Consider the following 23,945-nt stretch of genomic DNA (forward strand, 5'->3'; position numbering starts at 1 on the left):
GAACTGAAAATGGGAGAATTTATTTCTGGAGTCTCTATTGATCTAAATGTTTATTCTCATTCTGGCTTTTCTGATTTGATTCTAACAATACTTTTACTCTCCTATTCCAATCCCATATGGTGGTGCTTATTTACAGCAAACCACCCACCCCCAAAGAAAAACTGGGAAGTGGCAGAAAAGTGCTTTTTTGAGTTTCTAGAGAAGCTTCTTTTTTTCCCATAGTAATCAATATGTTGTGTTGCCTCTCAAGTGCATGGAGACTTAAAGAGAGATAAGGTGGATTCTTGAAACAGAATATCTCTATTTTGCAATCAGATGTTTTCTATGATGCTATCACACTGAATATTCAAAAACCTTAAATCTTTATTTAATAGTGCCTATGATTCTTATGTTTTCTGAGATGCATGACAGACAAAGCTTTCCTTTAAACTAGGAGCTGCAGATGGACTTAGTGTAGTCTTTTGTAGTTAAATACAAACTGATTGAAAAGGTTCCATACTGTCTACTTCCAGGAATTACTGCAGTGCTGTGAGCATAGTGGGCACTCAATAAATGCATGTTAAAAGAATGAATGAATCTCTCTGAAGTAGATTTGTCTTAATTTCCTATGCAAAATATATACTTATATATACATTATCAATATAATTAGGTGAACATTAGTCACTTTTATTTTCCTCATGTCCTTCTAAATTAATTTACCTTAGCCATTATTATAAACTATTAATTTTGTGGTATTCATTTTACACCAGTGAGTTTCTCCTGAAGCAACTCCACAGAATTCTCTATGGAGAAATGGGTTTCAGAGTCAGTTATGAATAAGAATTGAGTTTAGGTGATTGAGAAATTAGTGATATTTCACATGGGTCTGTGAAATCATCTGGGTTCATTAACTCGGATGGCATCTTCGGCAGTGGCCACATTTCCATCCAGATGAAGGGTGGAGTGTATGATTTCTGGCTTCCTTTGCTGTCAGTAGATCTTCTTTGTCTGTAGTTATACCAAAACTGATGCATCATTTCTTTGAATGGCCTTGTGGTCAGAGTATAGAGAATTGGGTTCAAAGCACTGTTGATAGGCAGAATAAAAATCACTACCCAAGAAGTTATGGTACCTGGAAAAGAAAAATGAGAGATAGTGTGACTATTCATAGATGTGTACAATGTATAAAACCCCCATGTCCTTGTTTCTTCCACCCCAATCCCCTTTGAGTCTTGTTTTCCTTTGATGTCACATAATTAAATACTAAGTCTAAATACTAATTACTAAATAAGCACTATATGTGTTTCCAGGATGTCTTTTCAGAGTGCCAGTGTTTTTTAGGGGAGTGCTAGTGCTATGGAAGAACAGGATTCTTTTCTAAGTAGCATTTCTTGAATACATAACAAAAGTATTCCATTAAGTAGAAGTATTTTCCATAAAGTGATTACATATTATTGTGGTTACATTTTAAGAAAAAAGCATACTGTTGAAAATTTAAATACCTTTTCAAACGTTTTAATTATTAGATAGTATATATAGTATATCTCAGAATACATAGCCTTATCTTGAATAGATTTCTTTTCTGCTATTTATTTGATTTTAAAAATAGGTATGCATTTTGGGGGCTTTTGGCCAGATATGTATTTCAGCAAATGCATCTTTGGCTAAACTCATTCTAAAAATCACCTAGTATGTATGCAAATACCAAATACCCTGATTTGTATTATAATTTAATTGATGCTATCATCCCTCTTTTTGTTGTTCATAAAATGTAAGATAATATCATCATCATCCATGGAATAAAATAAAATTAACATTTATATATATATTTAAAATATGAGTGTATACTGCATTATAAATACAATTAACAGGATATTTGCACATATTTTTATTGTGGTAAAATATACCACAACATACCATTTTTTACTGTGGTAAAATAAACATAATATCAAATGTACCATTTTGACCATTTTTAAGTGTACAGCTCAGTGGCATTGAGTACATTCACACTGTAGTACTACCGTCACCACCATCCATCTCCAGAACGATTTCATTTTTCCAAACAGAAACTCTATACTTATTAAACAATAACTCCTCATTCTCTCTTCCCTAGAAACCATCATTCTATGTTCTAGCTATGAATCTGGCTACTCCAGGAACCTCTTAAATCTGGAATAAGAAAACACGTGTCATTTTTGACTTATTTCACTTAGCACAATGCCTTCAAGTTTCATCCATATTGCAGCATTGCCAGAATTTTTTTCCTTTCTAAGGCTAAATAATAATCCATTGTTTGTATATACCACCTTTTGCTTATCCATTTACCCATTTATGGACACTTGTGTTGCTTCTACCTTTTGGCTATTGTGAATAATGCTACTATGAACATGGGTATACAAATATCTATTAAAATTCCTGCTTTCCATTCTTTTGGGTATTATTCCAGAAGGAGAATTTCTAGATTGCATGGTAATTTTATGTTTAATTTTTTGGGGGATTGCCAGACTGTTTTCCACAGCAGCTGAACCATTTTACATTCCTACCAGCAATGCACCAGTGTTCCAATTTCTCCACATCTTCACCAACACTTGTTATTTTTGTGTGTGTGCGTGTTTTAAGTAATAGTCACCTCAATGGATGTGATGCGCATTGTTTTTAAATACCAAGAGTGTTTGCTTCTATTATGTCTCTCTCTCTCTCTCTCTCTCTCCGGAGTAATGTTCTTTAAATTGTATCTATTCCAGGAAGAAAAATTTCTTACATTCTGAGAAGTAATGAAATCATTATTTGAGAATTGTTTTGGCCTGTGTTCCTTTCTGGTCATCTTAAGCATGTGACTATCAAAATTCCAACACCATGTGTAATTTATTTTGTCCATTCATTGTACCTCTGTTCCAATAGTAATCATGTTTTAACTGTTTATGGAAAAAACTGAACAGTTTTTTCTCAGTAAACACTTTATTGATGAGCAGAGCCTAAAGTACAGAAAATTCTGACATAATCTTGAAACTGGTTAGGGTTAAGGATCTTGTCTTTCTTAAAAGAACACTATACAAACAGATTTATTGTTTCTTTACAGAAAGGAAAAAATAGTTATACCTGGTATTTCTACCTGAAGCAGTGAAAGAAATTTCAGTACAAAAATAGGTATCCAGCATAATGCATCGGTAAATACAATAAAGAAAAAACGCTTGGCAAGGATCATCTCTTTTTTAACTTGATTCCGTATTTCAGTTGCTGTTATGGTGCTTTGATGAATACTGTAAAACATGCTTCCATAGGAGAAAACTATGATGATAAATGCTGCCAAGTTAATACCTATTTAGAACACAATGGGATGTTGTTAATTTATATGAACATTTTTTCAAAACAACAAATAAATAAAACATACCCATGGGTGTTATTACTAAAGATGCAAAGACCCTAACATGTTTTTTTTCTTCATAAAGAATTTCTAAGATCCATAAAAATCATGAATTTTTTGAGTTGAACTAGTGAAGAGTGACAAAATGTTTAATTTTAAAATGGTACATTAAAATGAAATTATGTCAATTCAACAAATATCTTGGGCTTTTAAGTTTGTCTAGTACAGTGATTTTTTTTCATAATTCAATTGCTTTTTGCGGCACTATGAGAATATTTTTACATTGCTGGTTTAGAACAGTTGTATGTATACTCTTATGCCAAAGATATGTGTGGCTACACACATGAATGTGAAAAGATAATAAATATCATTATGTTCATATTAAAAGGGTAAAGAACTAAAATATATGTTGCTTAGTAATTTTAGGGTGAATACATGAAACACAAGTTTTTAGTGTCTTTCATTAAACTGCATCAGATTGGAATTTATATAACAAAAGGATAATTTGGGTACAAAATTCCTGTTGTGGTTTCTGATAGAATTCACCCCTATCCTTACTGAGAAACTGTTTGGAAGATCTGAAATAAAAATATGTGAACATCAGAAGGCATAATGAGTTTTATATTGTGAGTTATTCCAACATTTGAATATAAGGGTTTGTAATAGGGTTTCTTACCAAGAAAAATGGTCACTGAATAAATCTCGGCTCCAGTACTTTCTGCATCTTCTGAATGAAGAGGGAAACATACTCCATTGGTGCCATAGTAGTTTCTAAAAAATCCCTGATTGCTCAGTGGAATGAAAGCCACCAGAAAGCCGGCAATCCAAATGAGAATCAGAATTGTAATTGTTCTGCTTTTTCCAGGTCTCAAACATCTAAAAGGATACACAATGCAGATGTATTTTTCCAGTGTCAGAAATGTTAAAAGTAGAACCGACACTTCTGTGGACAGAATGGCCAGAGATCCTACAAGCTGACAATGGATACTCTCCCTCCACAGCTGCGCATGCTTATTGTATTCCCCGCGAAACTTTAGGTCAAAGGCGCCGATCACAAATAAATATATTCCCATTAGGCAGTCGGCACCTAGAGGGGTCAGAAAGTGTCACAGGCTTAGAGAAATAAATACATGTAATAAATGTATCAATAAGCAGTCATATTTTTAATGTTAGGAAAAATAGCCAAGTTTCATCTATGTTGGTAATTTTTATTATCCTAAAAATTCATTTATGGATGAGGGCCTATTCATCAACTCTCTCTGGTAACTACTCTCCCAGCACGCTCTACAGTTAATTCTGTGATCATTTACTCATTTTCCTTACAGTGCAAGTTTATAAGAGCAGAAATCTTGTCTGTTTTGTTCTCTATTCTAGACCCATCACCTAGGAGTGCTGAAAAAATAAGTAAAATGCAATTATGTTGAGCATCAGTTAGGGACCCAGATGAAGATGACCTGATTTGGTTCAGCTCTTTCACTGAAATTCTCCTGGCTCGCCACGCTCAAGACATCATCTGAAACCTCTGGGAAAGTAATTCAGAAGTTCCTATGATAGAGTAATGACTATGAATTTTGAAGTCTATAATTTAGAAGAAATGAAGAATTATGAACTGCTTTGCAGTCAGTACATTTTTGAGGGACTCAGATTACCTCCCAGAGCTAGGCTAAGCAAAACTTTTCTCTCTGATTCTCTCTTTCCATGTTTTATATCTTTCTCTGTCTCTTTTTGGGTTTTTCCACCCCTAAAATCAGCTCTCAGTGTATCACACTGTTTTACATATTTGCTTTTTAAGCAAATGTTACATATCAGAAAGTGGGTGAGATCTCTTTTGACTGTGCAAGCATTCACAAGATTCTTAAAATCACATCACTGTATACATTATAAGGTCGACCCTAATGCTTTAATGCTGAAGTTGTATTCGAGCCTTCACCAGGGAAATTGAACTTACTCAAAAATTTGCAGTTAACAATATACAATACTAAATTTCTTAGTTCTGTTTCTTACATAGCTTGCAATGGGATAAAAAACCAATTAGACATTAGATTTTGAACAAGGATGGAGATGGTACATGGAACAGCAGACACAAATAAGTAGAACATCATGCAGATTGATGCTTTGCTTGCTTTGAGAGTACAGATACATAAATTCTAGGCCCCTTGACCCAGACTATAAACATTCTGAAGCCTGGTTTCTTGCTTTTCTTTGTTGTCATCACTTAATGTAATATCTTGCAATTACAATTCAAAAACTTTATAAAAAATGAATGCTACCTGAAAACATTTTTCTTGTTTTCATATTTTGGTTATGAATGGAAAAGATTATAGTAGCTCAGAGATCAGAAAAACAACTAGCTGTGAAGTCAATATCTAAGAACTGCACATGCAAATAGAAAAGTAAATAAAGTTCTGCATATGACCATAGACAATTGCAATTTCATTTGTAGTCAAAGATTTTAGATGTTTTAACAAAATATTGTGCCTTCAGAACCACTATTTGAGAGAAAACTAATGAATGAAGCTTCATTAATTTATGTAAGGTGATTGAATTTTCTGGTTTAAAAAAACATTTTCTATCTTATCAATTCAATTCTCATTGTAGACAATGTGAAAACAGCATATAAGCAAAAAGGACAAAAATTTAAAATTCCATAAATTTCCACCCACACAACTTCTTTTCTTTTCTTTGTGTGTGTGTATATATATATATTAAAGTCAGAGTCTCACTTTGCTGCCCAGGCTGGAGTGCAGTGGCATGCTCATAGCCACCACAGTCTAGACCTGCTAGGCTTAGGCTATCCTTCTTCCTCAGCTTTCCAAGTAACTGGAACTACAGGCACGTGACACCATGCCCAGCTATTTTTTTTTTTTTAATTGTAGAGATGAGGTCTCACCAAGTTGCCCAGGTTGGTCTTAAACCCAGGGGCTCAGGCAATTCTCTCACATTGGTCTACCAAAATGCTGGCATTATAGGCATGAGCCACTGCGCCCGGCCACAACTCATTTTCGAATAGCAATACTTTTGTAGATTTGAAAACTGTAATTCCTCTTTAATCAAGAAATACTCACAGCAGAGAGAAATGATTGACATGGCATGCAGCCTGTTCTCAGACCTGATATAAGGTCGCATACAAATGACAAAAATGTTTCCAAGGCAGGTAACTGCAGATACAACCCAGACAAATACTCTCTGAATAATGCTTGCCAAGAGATTCTCTAGAGATGAAATTCCATCAGTGTTTGGTTTACAGCTGCGAACGTGTGGTGCATACCCACAGTACTGGAATTTCTTAAAATATCTGTGCAAAAGAGAAGGTAAATTAAGACTTTCAGTATTATTAAGCGTTACCATACATTAATATTTATTTGCTCCACTTTTGTGGTAGAAAGAAATGTCTTAATGTGGGACTCAGAGGACTGTAAGACATTAGGGATTCTGAAACTTTAAATTTAAATAATTCTCATTAACTTGATTTCACTGTTAAAGAGTATGTGGGTGAGAGTAACAAATAGTTTGATAACAAATCAACAAGTGTTAGACATGCCTTAGCATATAAACTGTTAGCATGTGATCAAGAGAATGAATCCACCCAAAGAAAATTTTATTGGGTTTCAGTGTTTAGTATATATATACACTGTTACATAGCTCCTAATGTTGCTGCAACTGATCTTGCTTTTTAACCTTTAGGGGAAGAGTTAAATGCTTCCATCTTTGTGCTTCCTAGACTTTTCTGTTATAGAAGTTATGTTAAAAAACTTTTCAGCAAAAAACCCCAATTCAGTTAAAAAATGAGCAAGTGATTTGAGTAGACATTTCTCAAAGGAAGACATACAGATCACCAACAAACATGAAAAAAATACTCAACATCACTAATCATCAGAGAAATGCAAATCAAAATCACAATGAGATAGCACCTCATACCTGTTAGGATGGCTACCGTTAAGAAGATTTAAAAAAACAAACAAACAAATGCTGGTGAGAATGTGGAGAAAATGGAACTCTTATGCACTGTTGGTGGGAATAAACTAGTACAGTTTCTATAGAGAACAATATGGAGGTTCCCCCCAAAATTAAAAATAGAACTACCATACACTTCTACAACTGGGAATCTCTTCAAAGAAAAGAAAATCATTATGTCAAAGAGACATCTGAACCCCCATGTTTATTGCAGCACTATTCACAATAGCTTGTAAAGCTATGTGTTCTGGGAAAAAATTATAAAAGATCTTTATAGTATAAAGAGCTGTAGTAACAGAAGATAAAAACTTGATGATTACAATGTGGCTTGCCAAATTCAAGGCCAGTTTCTGATGTTTTCCTTCTATTGTATCTCTGTGAACTATGTAGGAGAAGAGAGCAGAGCATGAGGAAGAAAGGAGCGTTCACTGCTGTTGCACTTGTGCCACGTGTGTCTTAGGCTGAAGTCTTGCTTTTATCGATAGAATGATAGTAGATCTTTGCTTGTTGCTCTGGCTGCCTAGCATCCAGTTGCCCTTCTGGTCCTGATTTCCTTTGAAGGAGTTTCTTCTCTGCCCTGTGAGAAGTCATGACGGACCCTTCCGTGGAGGCATTCCCTGCACCCAGAGTAGTTAAGTGTCCTCAGGGAAGATCAATTAGACTCTTTTTCCTGTAATTCTGAATCTTACTGAATGACACTTGGATGGATATTTCCAGCAGAGCCTGGATAAGACTATTGCTTAGTTTTGCTATGGGTTCTGCCCAATTCAAGTCTGTTCCTTTAGTTGTTTCTTAGATTTTATGAGCAACACAATTTTCTTCCAATAAACTGTTTTGGTTAATTTAGTCAGTCTGCCTTATGTTGTATGCAACTAAGGAATCTTTTAGAGACATTCTTTCTGAGGAATTATAGAAAATAAAAACAATGCCCTGTATTAGACTAAAATGCAAGCAAGATTATAGAGGTGGTGGTGGCTGACAAGACACTTTTTAAACTATTGAAAATTAATTACCACAGCATGGGTCATTCTAATACCTTCTATGAGCTTGTATTCAATGAAACAAATGCTTCTAAAGCATGTAATCAAAGGTTCAACCAAACACATTGTTTGAATAAAAGATTTTTCAGAACTGGGCATGGTGGGTCAGGCCTATAATCTTAGTGCTTCTGGGGCTGAGTGGGGAGGATAGCTTAAGCACAAGAGTTGGAAGCTGTAGTCAGCTATGGTTGTGTCACGGTACTCCAGGCTGGGTGACAGAGAGAGACTCTGTTTCTAGAAAATAATAATAATAATTAAAAAAAATTGTTTTCTAAGTTTACCATTTCATCCATGTTTACTGCTCCAACCATGCCAGGACATTAGGGGCAATTTTCATTGTGGAGGATTTCTCTCTACCTTTTTTAAAATTTACAGCAATTATTTCTAATTATTTTATATTATTTATATACATTCCTTCTTTACCTGCCAGCACGTATGTTATGCATACAAATTACTAGCTTATTAGGCAAACATCAATATCTGTGAATGGTATTAGAGTTGAGGAGAACTTCTGACAAGACTGAGTGTGCTCCCCTCACACTCATGTTTCCTAAATTTCAAAAAATATTTGAGATTCTACTAGACTGTGGAAAATGAAAACTCACCCTTCCCAATATCAAATTTTTAAAAAGTAACTACTATTTAGGCATGTCCTTAGTCCATTTGGCCCGATACAACAAAAATACCATAGTCTGAATGGCTTAAACGTTTATTTTTCACAGTTCTAGAGGCTGGGAAATCCAAGATCAGGATGTCAGCAAATTTGATGTCTGGTGAGGGCCTGCTCCCTGGTTCACAGGTAGCCATCTTTCTGCTGTGTCATCACATGGTAGAAAGGGCAAGGGAGGTCTCCAGAGTTTCTTTTATTTACATTTATTTATTTGCTTATTTGAGAAAAGGTCTTGCTCTATCACTCAAGTTGGAGTGCAGTGGTGCAATTATAGCTGACTGCAGTTTCCAACTCCTGTGCTCAACCAATCCTCCTGCCTCAGCCTCCCAAGTAACTGGAACTACAGGCACACAGCAACACACCCAGCATATATATATATATATATATACACACACACACACACACACACACATATATATATATATATACACACACACAGAGAGTCAGAGGCTCACTCTGTCACTCCGGCTGGAGTGCTATGGCATGCTCATAGTGACTGCAGGTTTGACCTACTGGCCTCAGGCGATCCTTCTGCCTCAGCCTTCCAAATAGTTGGAACCACAGGCACATGCCACCATATATGGCTAATTTATTTGATTTATTGTAGAGACAAGGTCTCACTAAGTTGTCCAGGCCGGTCTTGAAACCCCTGGGCTCAGGCAATCCTCTGGCCTCGGTCTCCCAAAGTGCTGGGATGACAGGTGAGCCACCACATCTGGGCACATTTTTCAAAATTTATTTTTTATAGAGACAGAGTCTTGTTATGATGCCTGGATGGGTCACAAACTCCTGAGCACAAGTGATCTTGGCCTCCCAAAGTGTTGGGATTACAGGTGTGGCCCTAGAGTCTCTTTTTTTAAAAAACCAATCCCATTAATGAAGGCTCTGCCCTCACAACCTTATCAACTCCCAAAGGTCCCACCTCTTGTTGCCATCACATTGGGGTTAGGATTTCAACACATTAATTTGGGAGGGACACAAACATTCAGTTTATAGCAGGCAAATTAGTAGAAAATGCCATTTATTAGATGTATCAGTATGGATATATTATTGCAATATATATGAAAATATTAAAATCAGAGTGAAGAACAAGAAAACAAGAAAAACATCTACTCACATGTGAGAAAGATTCATAAGAGGTCTAAACATCCTTTGTTGAATATTTGAAATTTCAATTCCTTCTAGGCTGCTAAAAATGCCAAATTAATAGTCAATTAAAATAACATATATTATACATGGCATATTAAATTGACTTTTTATGAAGTTCAGTTTAATAACATGCTTTTAGTCACTATTTATTCTGAACAAAATATTCATACTCAGCCCACACTGGGCACCTTCCCATCTCCTTCTCTCTTTGATTGTGTTATTTATATGCATATATCCTCCCTAATTGGTTTTTTTGGATCCTCACAGATCATGGCACAATGCTTTGTGCTTATTAATTACATAATATAAAGACTGAGTGGGTTCCCCTCACACTCATGCTTCCTGACATTAAAAAAAATTTGAGATTCTACTAGACTGTGGAAAACTAAAAGTCACTCTTACCAATATCAAAGTTTTAAAAGGTAATTACTGTTTTTGTGGAATAAATGAACAAGCACTATCTTTTGGACAATATTATAATAAGAGGAGTTTTACATTTTTGAAGTTTTTAAGTAATAAATTTTTTTCTAATAAAATGCAATTTTACTGAGGAAACACTTAAATTAAATGAGTTAAAGCTTATTTTTTTAAGGCAATTTTTATTCCCTAATATAATTTTTGTCTTTGTGTGTGTGTTGCAAGTGAGGATTTATAGAATCTAGAATATTCCATCTTGGGGTAAAGATGCTTAAATTCCTAAATACCTAGTGCTAACACAGTAATAAATTGCCATTAGAGGGTCAAAGTAAGCAATCTAATATAAGTTCTTGATGGCTTATAGAAAAATATAAAGATTCATTATTATTAATTTTTAATTTATAAATATGTAAGATAAAACTAGTAGCTATCTTTTTTTTGTCCATCAAGCACTCATCTTACATGCTTTTGTGGAGCTTAAATAACATCCTGAAAATAAAGCTTGTCACTTGAAAGATTCTTTAAAAACATATGTTATTAGTATTTAAATAACAATTTCATCATAAAAGTATCCCCATATGTGTGTACTTACAGAGACTTGAGATTGACAAGATTACCAAATTGGTTTGCTTGAATTTTCTGAATTGGGTTATAGGAAAGATTCCTGTTTTTAAAACAAAAGGCAACAATAAGTCATTTTAAAAAAATAACTCGAATAAAGAAACAGTATATCTGTTGACTTTTGATTACTTTTAAACATTTGCCAAAAAAAGTATAGTACAACTCAAAAGGGATTAAAAACCTTAGACTGTAAAAGTATTAGAAGAAAACACAAGGGGAAAGCTCCATGGCATCGGTGGAGATAGTGGCATTGGTGGGATAACTCCATGACATTTTTTGGACAGTGCTCCCAAAACCCAAAAACTGAAATAGACAAATGGGATTGCAACAAACTTAAAAGCCTTGGCACAACCAAGGAAACAATCAACAAAGTGAAGAGAAAACCTATGGAATAGACAAAATATTTGCAAACTACACATCTGGATAAGTGGTTAGTATCCAAAATATATAAGGAACTTTAACAAATCAATAGCAAAGAAACAAATAACCCCATTAAAAAATATGTAAAGGACTGAACTGACATTTCTCAAAAGAAACATATAAATGGCTAACCATATATGAAAAAATGTTCAGCATCACTAATCATCAGGGAAATGCAAATTAAGACAACAAATATCACCTAATACTGATAAGAATGACTATTGTAAAAAATATAATAGATAAAAAGTGCTGGTGAGGTTGTGAAGAAAAGGTTACTTTTGCATATTCTTGGTGGAAATGTATATTCATTACAGCCATTTTGGAAAATAGTATAGAGGTTCCTCAAAAAATGAAAAATAGAAATATCACATGATCCAGCAATCCCACTGTTGGATACATATCCAAAGGAAATGATATCAGTATGTTGAAGAGACATCTGTACAATGTTCATTGCAGCATTAGTCACAATAGCCGATGTAAAATCAGTGCAAGTGTAGATCAAAGGATGAATGGATAAAGAAAATATGGTATATAGGAACAACAAAACACTATTCAGCTTTTTGAAAAGGAAATGTTGTCATTTGCAATAGTGCAGATGAACCTGGAGGACATTATGTTAAGTGAAATGAGTCAGGTACAGAGGGAAGATACTGCATGATCTCACATATATATGGAATCTAAAAAAGTTGAACTCATAAAAGTAGACAGTAGAATAGTAGTTACCAGGGTCTGGCAGGAGAAAGCGATTGGGGAATGTTGACCAAAAGGTAAAAAATTTCAGTTAGAAAGGGGTAATGAGTTTAAGAAATATATTGTACAACAGGGTAACTATAGCTGATAACAATGTATTACATTCCTCAAAATTGCTGAGAGATAAAGAAAAAGGAAAAAAATTCTTAAGAGAGTAGATTTTAAATGTTCTCACCACAAAAAAGTGATTAGTATATGTGGTAATGGGTATGTTAATTAGCACAACTTAGCCATTCCACGATGTATAATAAACATATACAACTTTCATTTGTCAATTAATAAATAAATGTACATGATAAACATATACAACTTTCATTTGTCAATTAAGTAAAATGTGTAGTAATAGCACTTGCCTCATAGAGGTGATTGCACGTTTAAGTGAATTAATGAAGACAAAACACTGAGAGCAGTGCCTGGCTTGTAGTGAGTATTCTATGATTATGACCGTGATAGAGTGAGAGGTATTACAACATGGGCACCTAGGCAGAGCTGTCAAGGAAAGGCTCCCACCAGAGAAGTGGGAGAGTACCCAGAGAGACTCACACCGAAGTCACACTTTGGCTAGGCTTAGAGGTGGTTTAAATACAACGAAATAAAAGAATCTTATTTAGTCAAAAAATCAATTAATGGAATTACATGACATGCCTTTTACAAGAAATTTTATGTTAAAGAGTAACATATTGTACTTGTGATTTGTGAGACATGAAATGAAAAGTAGACTTTTAATGGAATTAATTGATTAATCAATTAATCAATTTAGAGACAGGATCTCACTATGTTGCCCAGGTTGGAGTCCAACTCCTAGAATCCACAGATCCTCCCACGTCAGCTTCCGGAGTCTCTGGGACTACCGATGCCTGCCTCCTTGAAGGAAACTTAAAGCTCAATTTGAAGGGAGAAAATCTCTGAATCTTTGTAAAACAACACTTTGAAACAAGAATCATTGATTAAAGGAAAAGTTCTCTTTTCACAAACATTTGCGGCTGGGTTCGGTGGCTCAGCCTGTAATCCCAGCACTTTGGGAGGCCAAGGCGAATGGATTGCCTGAGCCCGTGAGTTCAAGACCAGCCCGGGCAACTTGGCGAGACCTCGTCTCTACAATAAATCAAAAATTAGCCAAGCGTGGTAGTGCACGCCTGTAGTTCCGGCTACTTGGAAAGCTGAGGTGGAAGGAACGCTGGAACCCAGCAGGTCGAGGCTGCGGTGGCCGGGAGCGGTCACTTGCACTCCAGCCTGGGCAACGGAGTGAGACTCCAACTCAAAAAAAATAAAAATTGCTTAAGATTAGACCATCAGTTAGGTGGGGCCTAGAAGAAACTTCTGGGGGGAGCCATGGTTAAAGAAAGAAGAAAAGAGAGAATGAATGGCAATGAAAAATGAGTTGCATAAAAGAAATGAAGGGGACTCAGCAAACTAAAGAAAGAAGGAAACCACCTCCCATAATAAAGGACATACATGAAAACCCACAGCTCAAACACTCAGTGGTGGAAGACCAAAAATTTTCCTCTAAGATTAGGCAAAAGAAGGATGCCTTTCACTACTTTTATTCAACATAGAATTGGAAGTTCTTTTTTTGAGTCCGAGTCTCACTCTGTCGCCCAGGCTGGAGTGCAATGGCGACAGAGTGCAGAGTGCTCACAGTCACCGCAGCCTCGAACTCCTGGGCTCAAGCGATCCTTTCACCTCAGCCTTCCAAGTAGCTGGAACTACAGGCGCGCACTACCACACCTGGCTAATTTTTTGATTTACTGTAGAGATGCCGTCTCGCGAGTTACCCAGGCGGGTCTCAAACCCCTGGGCTCAGGCAATCCTCTTACCTTGGCCTCCCAAAGTGCTGGGATTATAGGCTGAGTCAAGTTCTAGCCAGAGTAATAAGGTAAGAAAAAGAAATGAAAGACATTTAAATTGGAGAAGAAGAAGAAAAATAAGCTGGGCTTGGTGGCTCAGCCTGTAATCCCGCGCTTTGGGAGGCTGAGGTGACTGGATTACCTAAGCCCGAGGGTTCGAGACCCACCTGGGCAACTTGGCGAGACCTCATCTCCACAATAAATCAAAAAGTAGCCAGGCGTGGTTCCAGCTACTTGGAAGGTTGAGGCGGAAGGATCGCCGGAGCCCAGCAGGTTGAGGCTGCGGTGGCCGGGAGCGGCCACTGCACTCCAGTCTGGGTGACAGAGTGAGACTCCAACTCAAAAGAAGAAAAATAATCTGTTTGCAGGTGATATGTTTTTACATGTAGAACACTGAAGATTTAACAACATCAACAACAGATGGTGTTGGAGTTAACGAATTCAGCAAAGTTGCTGGATACAAAATCTATACACATGAATCGGTTGCATTTCTATACACAGTGAACAATCCCAAAAGGAAATTAGAAAAATAATTCTATTTGCAATAGCATTCAAAAAATAAAATACTTAAATCATCTTAACAAAGGAGGTGAAAGACATGCACCCTGCAAACTATAAAACATTGTTGAAAAAAACAAATGAAGACAGCAGTGAAAGGAAAGCTATTCTGTGTTCGTGGATTGAAAGACTTACTATTTTTTTAAGGCAGATTTTCACTTTGTTGCTGTAGTGCAGTGGCACAATCATGGCTCAACGCAGCCTTGAACTTCTGGGCTCACCTCCTGTTTCAGCCTCCTGAGTAGCTGGGACTAGAGGTGTGTACCACTATGCCCAGCTAATTTTTCTATACTTTGTAGAGACAGGGCCTTGCTTTGTGGCCCGGGCTTGTCTCAAATTCCTGGGCTCAAGCAATCCTCGTCCTCCCAAAATGCTGGGATTACAGGCTTGAGACACTACACCTGACCTTAATATTACTAAGATGTCAGTATTACCCAAAGTGATCTGCAGATTCAATGTAATCTCTTATAAAACTCCCACTGATTTTTTTTTTCAGAAATAGAATAAACCCACATAAATATGGCCAAATGATTTCAACAAGGTTGCCAGGGTCATTCAATGGGGGAAAGAATCGTTTCTTCAAAAAATTGTGTTGGGGAAAACTGGACATCCACATGCAAAATAATGAAGTTAGATGCCTACCTTACAACATGTACATAAATTAACCAAAAATGGATTAAAGGATTAAATGTAAAAGTGAAAACTATAAAACTCTTAGAGGAAATCATAGTGGAAAGCTTCATAACGTGACACCAATGACATTTATTGTCATTTTGAATATGACAGCAAAAGCATGGATAGAAAAAAAAATAGAAAACCTGGACTGCATAAAAATTAAAAACTTCTGTGCATCAAAGGACATTACAGCAAAGTGAAAAGGCAACCTATGCAATGGGAGAAAATATTTGCAAATATATGTCTGAAAGGGGCTCACATCCAGACTCTAAAAAATAACTCCTATGACTCAACAACTACAAACAAACAAACAACCCAATTAAAAAATAGGCAAAGGGATAGACTTTTCTTCTAGAAGATACACAAATGGCTAATAAGGACATGAAAAGATACCCAACATCAGTCATCATTAGGGAAGTGCAAATCAAAACCATTGAGAAATACCAAGTTACATCCATTAGGATGACTATTATCAATAAACCAGAAAAAAAGCTGAGCATGGTGACTCACGCCAGTAATCCCAGCACTTTGGGAGGCCATGGTGGGAGGATCTCTTGAGCCCAGGAGTTCGAGACCAGCCTGGGCAACACACAAAAACTCAAAAAATTAGCCAGGTGTGGTGATGCATCCTATAGTCCTAGCTATTTGGGAGGCTGAGGTGAAAGGCCTAGAAGGTGGAAGCTGTGGTGAGTCCTGATCATATCACTGTACTTTAGCCTGGGTGAAAGAGTGAGACCCTGGCCAAAACGAAACAAAAAAACAAAAACAAAAAGCAAGCAAACAAAATACCCGGAAAATATGCATGCTATGTGGATAAATTGGAACCCTTGTGCACCGCTAATGGAAATATAAAATGGTACAACTCCTATGGAAAACAGAATTAAATATAGAATAAAAATATAATTACATTACCATATGATCCAGCAATTCTACTTCTGGGAGTATATAGCCAAAAGAATTGAAAGCAGGGGCTTGAACAGATATGCACACCCATGTTCATAGCTGCATTGCTCACAATAGCCAAAAGGGGGAAGCGACCCAAATGCTCATTAATTAATGACTGGATGAACACAATGCAATATATACATAAAATGAAATGTTTTTCAGCCTTAAAAAGGAAGGAAATTCTGATATATGCTACACCATGAATGCACCTGGAAGACATTATGCTAAGGGCAATAAACCAGACACAAAAGGATAAATATTGTATTATTTCACTTATACGAGGTGCCTAGAGTAGTTGAAATTCATAGAGACAGAAAGTAGAATGGTGATTGCTAGGGGCTGGGGAAAAGGTGGGAATGGAGAGTTCAGGTTTAATGGTTACAGTTTCAGTTTTACAAGATGAAAACATTCTAGAAGTGGTTGGTGATGATGGTTGCACATCAATGTGAATGTGGTTAATGCCATTTAACCATACATTTAAAAATGGCCAATTTTATGTTATGCATGTTTTACTACAACTTAAACAATAATAAAGAAATGAAGTGACAATATTAATATGAGTCTTACAATTGTGTCAGCTCCTTCAGATCCTTAAATACATGTGATGGAAGATTTTCAATCTTATTACTTCCTAAATCCCTAGGAAAATAATTGCAAACATGTTATATTATTTTCTTTTTTCTTTTTTTTATAATCCATATTTTTATTGTGATATTGTGGGGTACAGTTAAGGGTTAGGTATACAAATATGCTTCGTTCAGGCACCCTTGTTGATAAGAGGTGTCTCCCCGTTCCCAGACAGATATTTACTACCGTTAATCCCATCTCCCATCCCCCCCCATAGTTTCCTACTACATATTATTTTCTTAAGACTTTATTCATTGTCCTGAAATTCATTAGAAAACCATTACACAAATTTCCAACAATGCCACTGCTAATTATATTAATTAATAGATGTCTGAAAGTTTTTAAAAAAGGAGGCAAAATGGGAAAATATAAAAATATTCATCATTCCCTTAGAGATATATACATGAAGTTATTTTATCTAGTTTTAAGATCCAGGTTCTTTTTTGTTTGTTTGTTTTTTTGGAGTTGGTGGTCGGAGTCTCACTCCGTTACCCAGGCTGGAGTGCAGTGGCATACTCATGGCCACCTCAGCTTCAACCTGCTGGGCTCAGGCGATCCTTTCGCCTCCACCTTCCAAGTAGCTGGAACTACAGGTGCACTACCACGCCCATCTAATTTTTGATTTATTGTAGAGACGAGGTCTCCCAAAGTTGCCTGGGCTGGGCTCAGGCAATCTACTCACCTCAGCCTCCCAAAGTGCTGGGATTACAGGTTGAGCCACGGAGCCCAGTCTGATTCAGTTTTCTAATTCTAATTAATATAGGTGTTGTGCCCCTTCTTCCTTTCCCTACTTCCTTCTTTTTTTGTGTGTGTTAGAGTAGGAACGTGGTTTGGAGTTTTGTTTTTTTTCTTTTGCTTAGTTTTGTTATGATTATCAAATGGAAGCACACCATTTCAAGTGCAAGTTTTTTTCACAGTTGACATACCCAAACCTCATAGTCTTTTGGGGCAGAATACTTCGTGTGCCATCTCATGTATGTGTTAGGGTCTGCCTAACATGGTGTGACCTTGTAGCTTAGTTCAACTCGCATGATAGTGTTGATGATGGCAGTTCTCATGTGAAAAGCTTCAGATTCTTCTATACAAGATAAAGTTCAATAGGTTTGGGCTCTGTAAGGTGATCAAGAGATACCAAGAGAGAGAGAGAGAGAGAGCCCAACCACTTCCCTAACCATCTTTAAATCCTATTAGCTGTCACTGGGTTAAGTTGAAGAATAGATGTATTTGTTACATATGCTGGTTTGTTTGTAAGTCAAAAGTTAGATTATTTGACTTTGAAGGGCAGGATAAGTTTAGGCTGAAGTTTTAAAATTAAAAATAAGTGGCTAATATACTCTTCCAACTATTATAAACATCTTTGCTGTAAACTGAACATCAGGCTGTTTTTGTTATTTACAAAAATAGACTATTTTGTGGTTTTATTTATGGGTGAATTGTCTACCAAGATAGATTGCTCTGATTTGACAAGAATGAATCTTTTAAACATTTTATCCCTTTCATAAAATCCTTCAATAGCTCACTTTGCCTAGAAGAAATAGAAACTGCTTAGTGTGACTTAAAAAGCCTTTAAATATCTAAATATTTGGCTACTGATTGTTTATCTTTCCAACCTCATTTCCTACCACTTTCTACTCAAATAGCTTTTACTCTGTCTGCATGTACCTCAGTATTCCAACTTGGATGCATCTGCATGAATGCTTCTTTCTACTTGTAATGACCGTTCCTTCTTACCCTGCTGATGCTCTCATATTCTTCATTTATCCTTCTAGACTTCACTTAACTGTCATTCCTCTGTGAAACCTCTGATGCCTAGGAAGGTTAGGTGTTCTGTTCTGTTTTCTCATGCACATATATTCCTCCTGAATATTTCTATCAGGGCACATAAAGCACATTATAACATTACATTAAAACTGTTTCTGTGCATATGTGCTCCCCTTTTGAAGGATGTGAGCTCTTTGAGTATAAGAACTATACTTATTCATCTTAGGTTACCTAGTGCCTACTTCTGTTTTTTGGGGTTTTTTTGCAACTGGGGTCTCATTCTGTCACCCAGGCTGAAGTGCAGTAGCACAATCATAGCTCACTATGGCATTGAACTCCTGGGGCTCAAGCAATCCTCTGGTCTCAACTTCCCATAGTACTGGGATTACAGGTTTGAGCCACCATACCCACCTTAAGATTTTTTTGTTTGTTTGTTTACGTATGTAAGGGATACAAGTGCAGGTTTCTTACATGCATATGTTGCATAGTGGTGAAGTTTAGGTTTTGAGTGTACCCACCACCCAAATAATGAACATTGTACCCAACAGGTAATTTTTCCAACCTTATCCCCTTCCCACTCTCCCATCTTTTGTAGGCTTTGATGTTCATTATTTCATAGAGTAGTTGACTTTAAAAGCTCAAATTAAATAAAGTATGTGGTTTAAACCAATGTTTTCTGTCACTAAAACTACTTAAGGTCCTCTGTGACAAGTGAATCTGGATTGTCTGTCCTCATTAACTCCATTGGTGTGATTGAGCCTGGAGGGTCACAGCGTGGAGGCCAGCCCTCTCTTAGGACAGTTTAGATTAAGACCCATCCACTGAATACCCTCACCTCACCAAAAAAATGCCATTTTTGTTCTTGTTCTGATTTTTTTTTTTTTTTTTTAGTTGGAGTCTTACTCTGTCACCTAGACTGGAGTGCAGTGGCTGCTCCCGGCCACCATAGCCTCGACCTGCTGGGCTCCGGCGATCCTTCCGCCTCAGCCTTCCAAGTAGCCGGAATTACAGGCATGCGCTACCACGCCTGGCTGATTTTTTGATTTATTGTAGAGACGAGGTCTTGCTGCCCAGGCGGGTTGAACCCGCAGGCTCCAGGCAATCTACTCACCTCAGCCTCCCAAAGGTGCAGGATTACAGGCTGAGCCACTGAGCCCAGCTTGTTCTGATTTTTAAGGCAAGTGTTTTACTGTGGGATCAGGTGGGCTTTATGCGGGGCTAATTACTGACCTTGGTTACCCTCTCTGTAGCCTTTGTTGTTCTTTCCTTACTTTTGCACTTGATTAGCACTGGTAATGGACTAAGATGCTTGTGTTCCATGTTCACTACTGGTTACTGATGCAAAAATCTATACCCAACTGGCACCACGAAGGTCAAGATTTGGAGGAACTAGCCTCTGGCATTCAGGTAGTGATTTCAAGTAGGACAAAATAAGGAAAAGTATGCATCCCTTGACTAGCTTGTTTTCGAGGAGCTAGCTAACACTTTGGGTGACCCAGATGCATTTCTCCCTGCTGTTGAGAAGAGTTTCCTCTGAGCTGATGCCATGGTTCAAACACCGAATACCAGGTTTGTTGCAACACATGCTTGGTTCTATTTATCCATGGAGATTTCCCTGCACATTGTGTGAATGATTGGTATTGCCTATCAAAAAATGTTTCAGACTAACCACTACAGAAAAAAAGTTGGGTTTTCAATGGCTTGGTCATTGATGTTTTGTAGCAGAATGCATACTTATTTCCCAAGAAATGTTCCTACTTGTGGTATGTGTATTCTCTCCACTGGTCTCAGTGCTCAGGTAAGCTGTCCAGGTGTTATGTTCATCACATTCTATTTATATTCTTTAATTTGTAGGGTGATGTTTTAATAAATCAAGTTCTGACTGCCTAGTTGTCAAGACATGCAGATCTATCTACATTTCAGATTCTTTCCAGAAATTGATACTAAAAAATAAAAAAGTCTGAAGGATATGTGGCTCATCCATTGTTCTATATATATTTTATTATGATAATTAACTGTTATGTGCTTGGACCACAGCTCTGGTTCATCACAGAGATGTTTCATTGCCCACTGGAATTGTGTCCTGGTATTCAAAAAGGGCATTATAAAAAGAACTGTTTTAACCTATCTCTCCTTTCCATTACTATAGTCAGGATATTATCTATGGCCATGTTTAATGTCTTTATGGGTTCACGATTATACTTCAGTTTCAGAATCAGAAAAGTGGTATCTTTTAATCTTATAATCCCCAAATCCTAACCTGCTAGGAAATTAAAAGGCACATTTGCTATCCCTCTCTAGCAGTGGAACAGAGTGGTGTAAGCTGCATTTTATTTATTCACTTTATACTGGTTTTATTCTTTCTCTACTGCTGTTTCCTTTTACTCCACTTTCCTCAAATATTTTATATTTTTATTTTATGCATACTTTTAGAGGCTACCTGAATTCCTTTGTGACCCAAGATGTATATAAATAATGCTTGGAAGGAGGAGACAATTATTATTTCTTAAATGTATAAACACGCATATATACAACAAATATGAAATAAAACAGTAGAAAGAAAATTCTTAACAATATATGTTCAGTCATACTTACAATTCGTCTAGTTTCTGGAGAGGTGCAAAAGTATTTTCACTTAAGTAATTAATTTTGTTTTTCCTCAATACTCTGAAAGTAAAAATAAAAATACATGGTAACTTCTTGATACGCAGATTACTAAAAAAATTTAACAGTGAAAAGCAGATGGTGAACATACAGTGCATTTTTCACAGGAGATTTTGAAGTAGATGAATTATCCACTTTAACTTTATCTTAAATTTCCCATATCTTTTAATGATGACAATAATCAAATCTAATTTTAAAAATTAAGGGAAATAAGACTTTGCGAGAGAAACAATGAAAACCTCAACTCTTGATAATATAGAGTGAATATCTTGCAACCAAGAGCATAAGGAGCTGTTTTAGACTCATCTTCTTCATCTGCATAGCATATCTGTCTAACAAATAGTTTACACACCATAGTACTCATACTCCTTTGGTAGCTGATGTGATTAAGGTGGAGCTGCCTGAGGAGTCTGGTCTTAGCTGGACTAATTCAGAATAACCTATTGTTTGGGATACTGTGCTGAATCAGACCATAACTCATGACAGCTTATTTCTGCACTGATCTCCTGTTATCAGTTAGCATCAAAGACCAACTCAGAAAAGTTTTGAGGGAGGGTCAAGATGGCTGAATGGAGACATAAGACGACTGCTGCTCTCAGCAAAGGAGTAAAAAATGGGGAGTGATCCTGGTGCTTTGAAAGTGTGCCTGGAAACCCATACTGAGGTTTATTAGATGATCACCTGAGGATGCAGAGAATGGACAGCTCCAAGCCCGAGCCACCCCCAGAAGAGGTCTCAACACAGGATTGAGAGAGCACTCTTGGAGAAGGAAGCTGTGAGTGAATAGGAAAGTTTTTGTGAGCTTGTGCAGTCCTAGCCAAGGGAGAGCCAGTTCAGGTCCTCCCCTGCATCTTCTCCCACAACAGGTAGATGCAGAGAGCTGCCTTGTATTGGGTATCAGCTGGCTCCACGTGGAGTCTGGGAGACTCTAGTTCCTGGTAACCTCTGGGGCTGGAGACAGCCAACCCTTTTTCTGCCCCCAACAGAAAGCCTCTGCTGGGCACGTGCTATGGGTCTGTGCCATGTGGGTGCTCTTCCCTCCCACCCTCTCTAGCCCCTAACCAGGGGGACTACCCACTTTGTGGATATTAATCCAGCAATGCCGGTGCCCATCCCAGCTCCAGATTAGGAATTCAAGTGCAGCTTGACATCAAGGGGCTTCTAACACTGTGAATGCTCCTAGCACAGAGCAGGATGGGAACTAGGAGGTGGTGCATCTCTGCAAAGCTAGCGGTGGTTCTGCCCACTTGTGAGCTGAGGGAGAAACACCAGGTCTCTGCCAGCAAGGCAGTTGTTTCTTTTTCTGCCTCTGTGTGAGAGGAGTGGAATCATGTAGAAGGAAGAGGTCACTTCATGCCCCCAGGATAACTGTGACAGAGTATGGCCTGGGGCCCCTCCTGGCTGCCCTCCAATCCTGCTGATGAGATGTGTGGACTGGGAAGGGAGACACCAGAACCTGGGCCATCCAGAGCTGCTGGCACTTGTGCTGGAGGAAGGAGAAAGCCCTTGGTCTGGAGGAAAGGAATTGTCCTACCCCTACCAGACTTCATCAGGTCAAGTAAGAGAATACAAGCTGTCACCCCAATAATAGCAACTTTATCAAATTAAAAAACAAAAAGAAAAAGTAAAGACACTGCCCTTGCAGATGAAGAAGAACCAGCAAAAAAACACCAGCAATCTCCAAAGCTACAATGATTTGATATCTACAAAGGACTTCTCAGATACCAAGTAATGGAATCTATTCAGAATGATCTGTCTCTGATGACAAAGAATTCAGACTATGGATGGCAAAAATATTCAATGAGCTCCAGAAGAAAGTAGACACCCAAATCATCCAGTCCACGAAAACAGTACAGGAAGTGAAAGCTGACTTGACCATCTTAAGAAAGAACCAAACTGAACTTCTGAAAATGAAGACTTCTCTCTTGGAATTTCAAAACAGAAATCAAAATTCAAAGCAGAATCGACCAGGCAAAAGAGAGAATCTCCAAGCTTGAAGATAAACTTATTGAATTAACTCAGTCTGACAAAAATAAGGAGAAAATAATTTGGAAAAATGATCAAAGCCAACAAGAGATATGGGATTATGTAAAGAGACCAACTCTGTGGCAGATTGGCATTCTTGAGACTATCCTGGAACAAGCCTTCCAAGATGTCATCCGAGAAAACTTCCCTTATCTCTTCCGAGAGATGACTGTGCAGACAAAAGAAATTCAGAGAATTTCTGGGAGATATTATATGAGAAGTTCTTCCCCAAGCACATAATAATCAGACTTACCAAGGTGAGCATGAAAGAAAAAAAATCTTAAAGGCAGCTGGGAAGAAGGGACAGATCACTTACCAAGGGAGACCAATCAGAATTGCAGCAGACCTCTCAGCAGAAATTTTAAAGGTCAGAATCTTTAACATTCTCGAAGAAAATTCTTTAACATTCTTGGTGAAAAGCAATTCCAGCCAAGAATTTCCTGCCCCACCAAGCTAAACTTCATCAATGAAGGAAAATT

The 23,945-nt window shown here is 37.2% G+C and overlaps 1 protein-coding gene across 7 annotated transcripts in view; it reads right to left on the minus strand.

Moving 5' to 3' along the window:
• Positions 1-349: 349 nt before the first annotated feature.
• The window catches only part of RXFP1 (relaxin/insulin like family peptide receptor 1), a 122,794-nt gene continuing 99,198 nt past the window's right edge, over positions 350-23,945 (minus strand). For 4 of the 7 annotated variants that reach the window (XM_008052443.2, XM_021709714.1, XM_008052447.2 and 1 more), the window contains 8 exons: positions 21,373-21,444; positions 16,957-17,028; positions 11,166-11,237; positions 10,125-10,196; positions 6,409-6,638; positions 4,020-4,430; positions 3,079-3,297; positions 652-1,111 (listed from right to left, as the gene is read on the minus strand). In XM_008052443.2, coding sequence (XP_008050634.2) covers positions 810-1,111; positions 3,079-3,297; positions 4,020-4,430; positions 6,409-6,638; positions 10,125-10,196; positions 11,166-11,237; positions 16,957-17,028; positions 21,373-21,444 — 1,450 coding nt within the window. In that variant the 3' untranslated portion in view covers positions 652-809. Of the gene's footprint in view, positions 1,112-3,078; positions 3,298-4,019; positions 4,431-6,408; positions 6,639-10,124; positions 10,197-11,165; positions 11,238-16,956; positions 17,029-21,372; positions 21,445-23,945 lie in introns of all 7 variants that reach the window. The other 3 variants (XM_008052444.2, XM_008052445.2, XM_021709713.1) reach the window with 3 other exon arrangements.

This window comes from Carlito syrichta, unplaced genomic scaffold (genome assembly GCF_000164805.1).
Source record: "Carlito syrichta isolate Samal-C Ts95f unplaced genomic scaffold, Tarsius_syrichta-2.0.1 Scaffold274453, whole genome shotgun sequence".
In the NCBI taxonomy this organism is placed as follows: domain Eukaryota; kingdom Metazoa; phylum Chordata; class Mammalia; order Primates; family Tarsiidae; genus Carlito; species Carlito syrichta.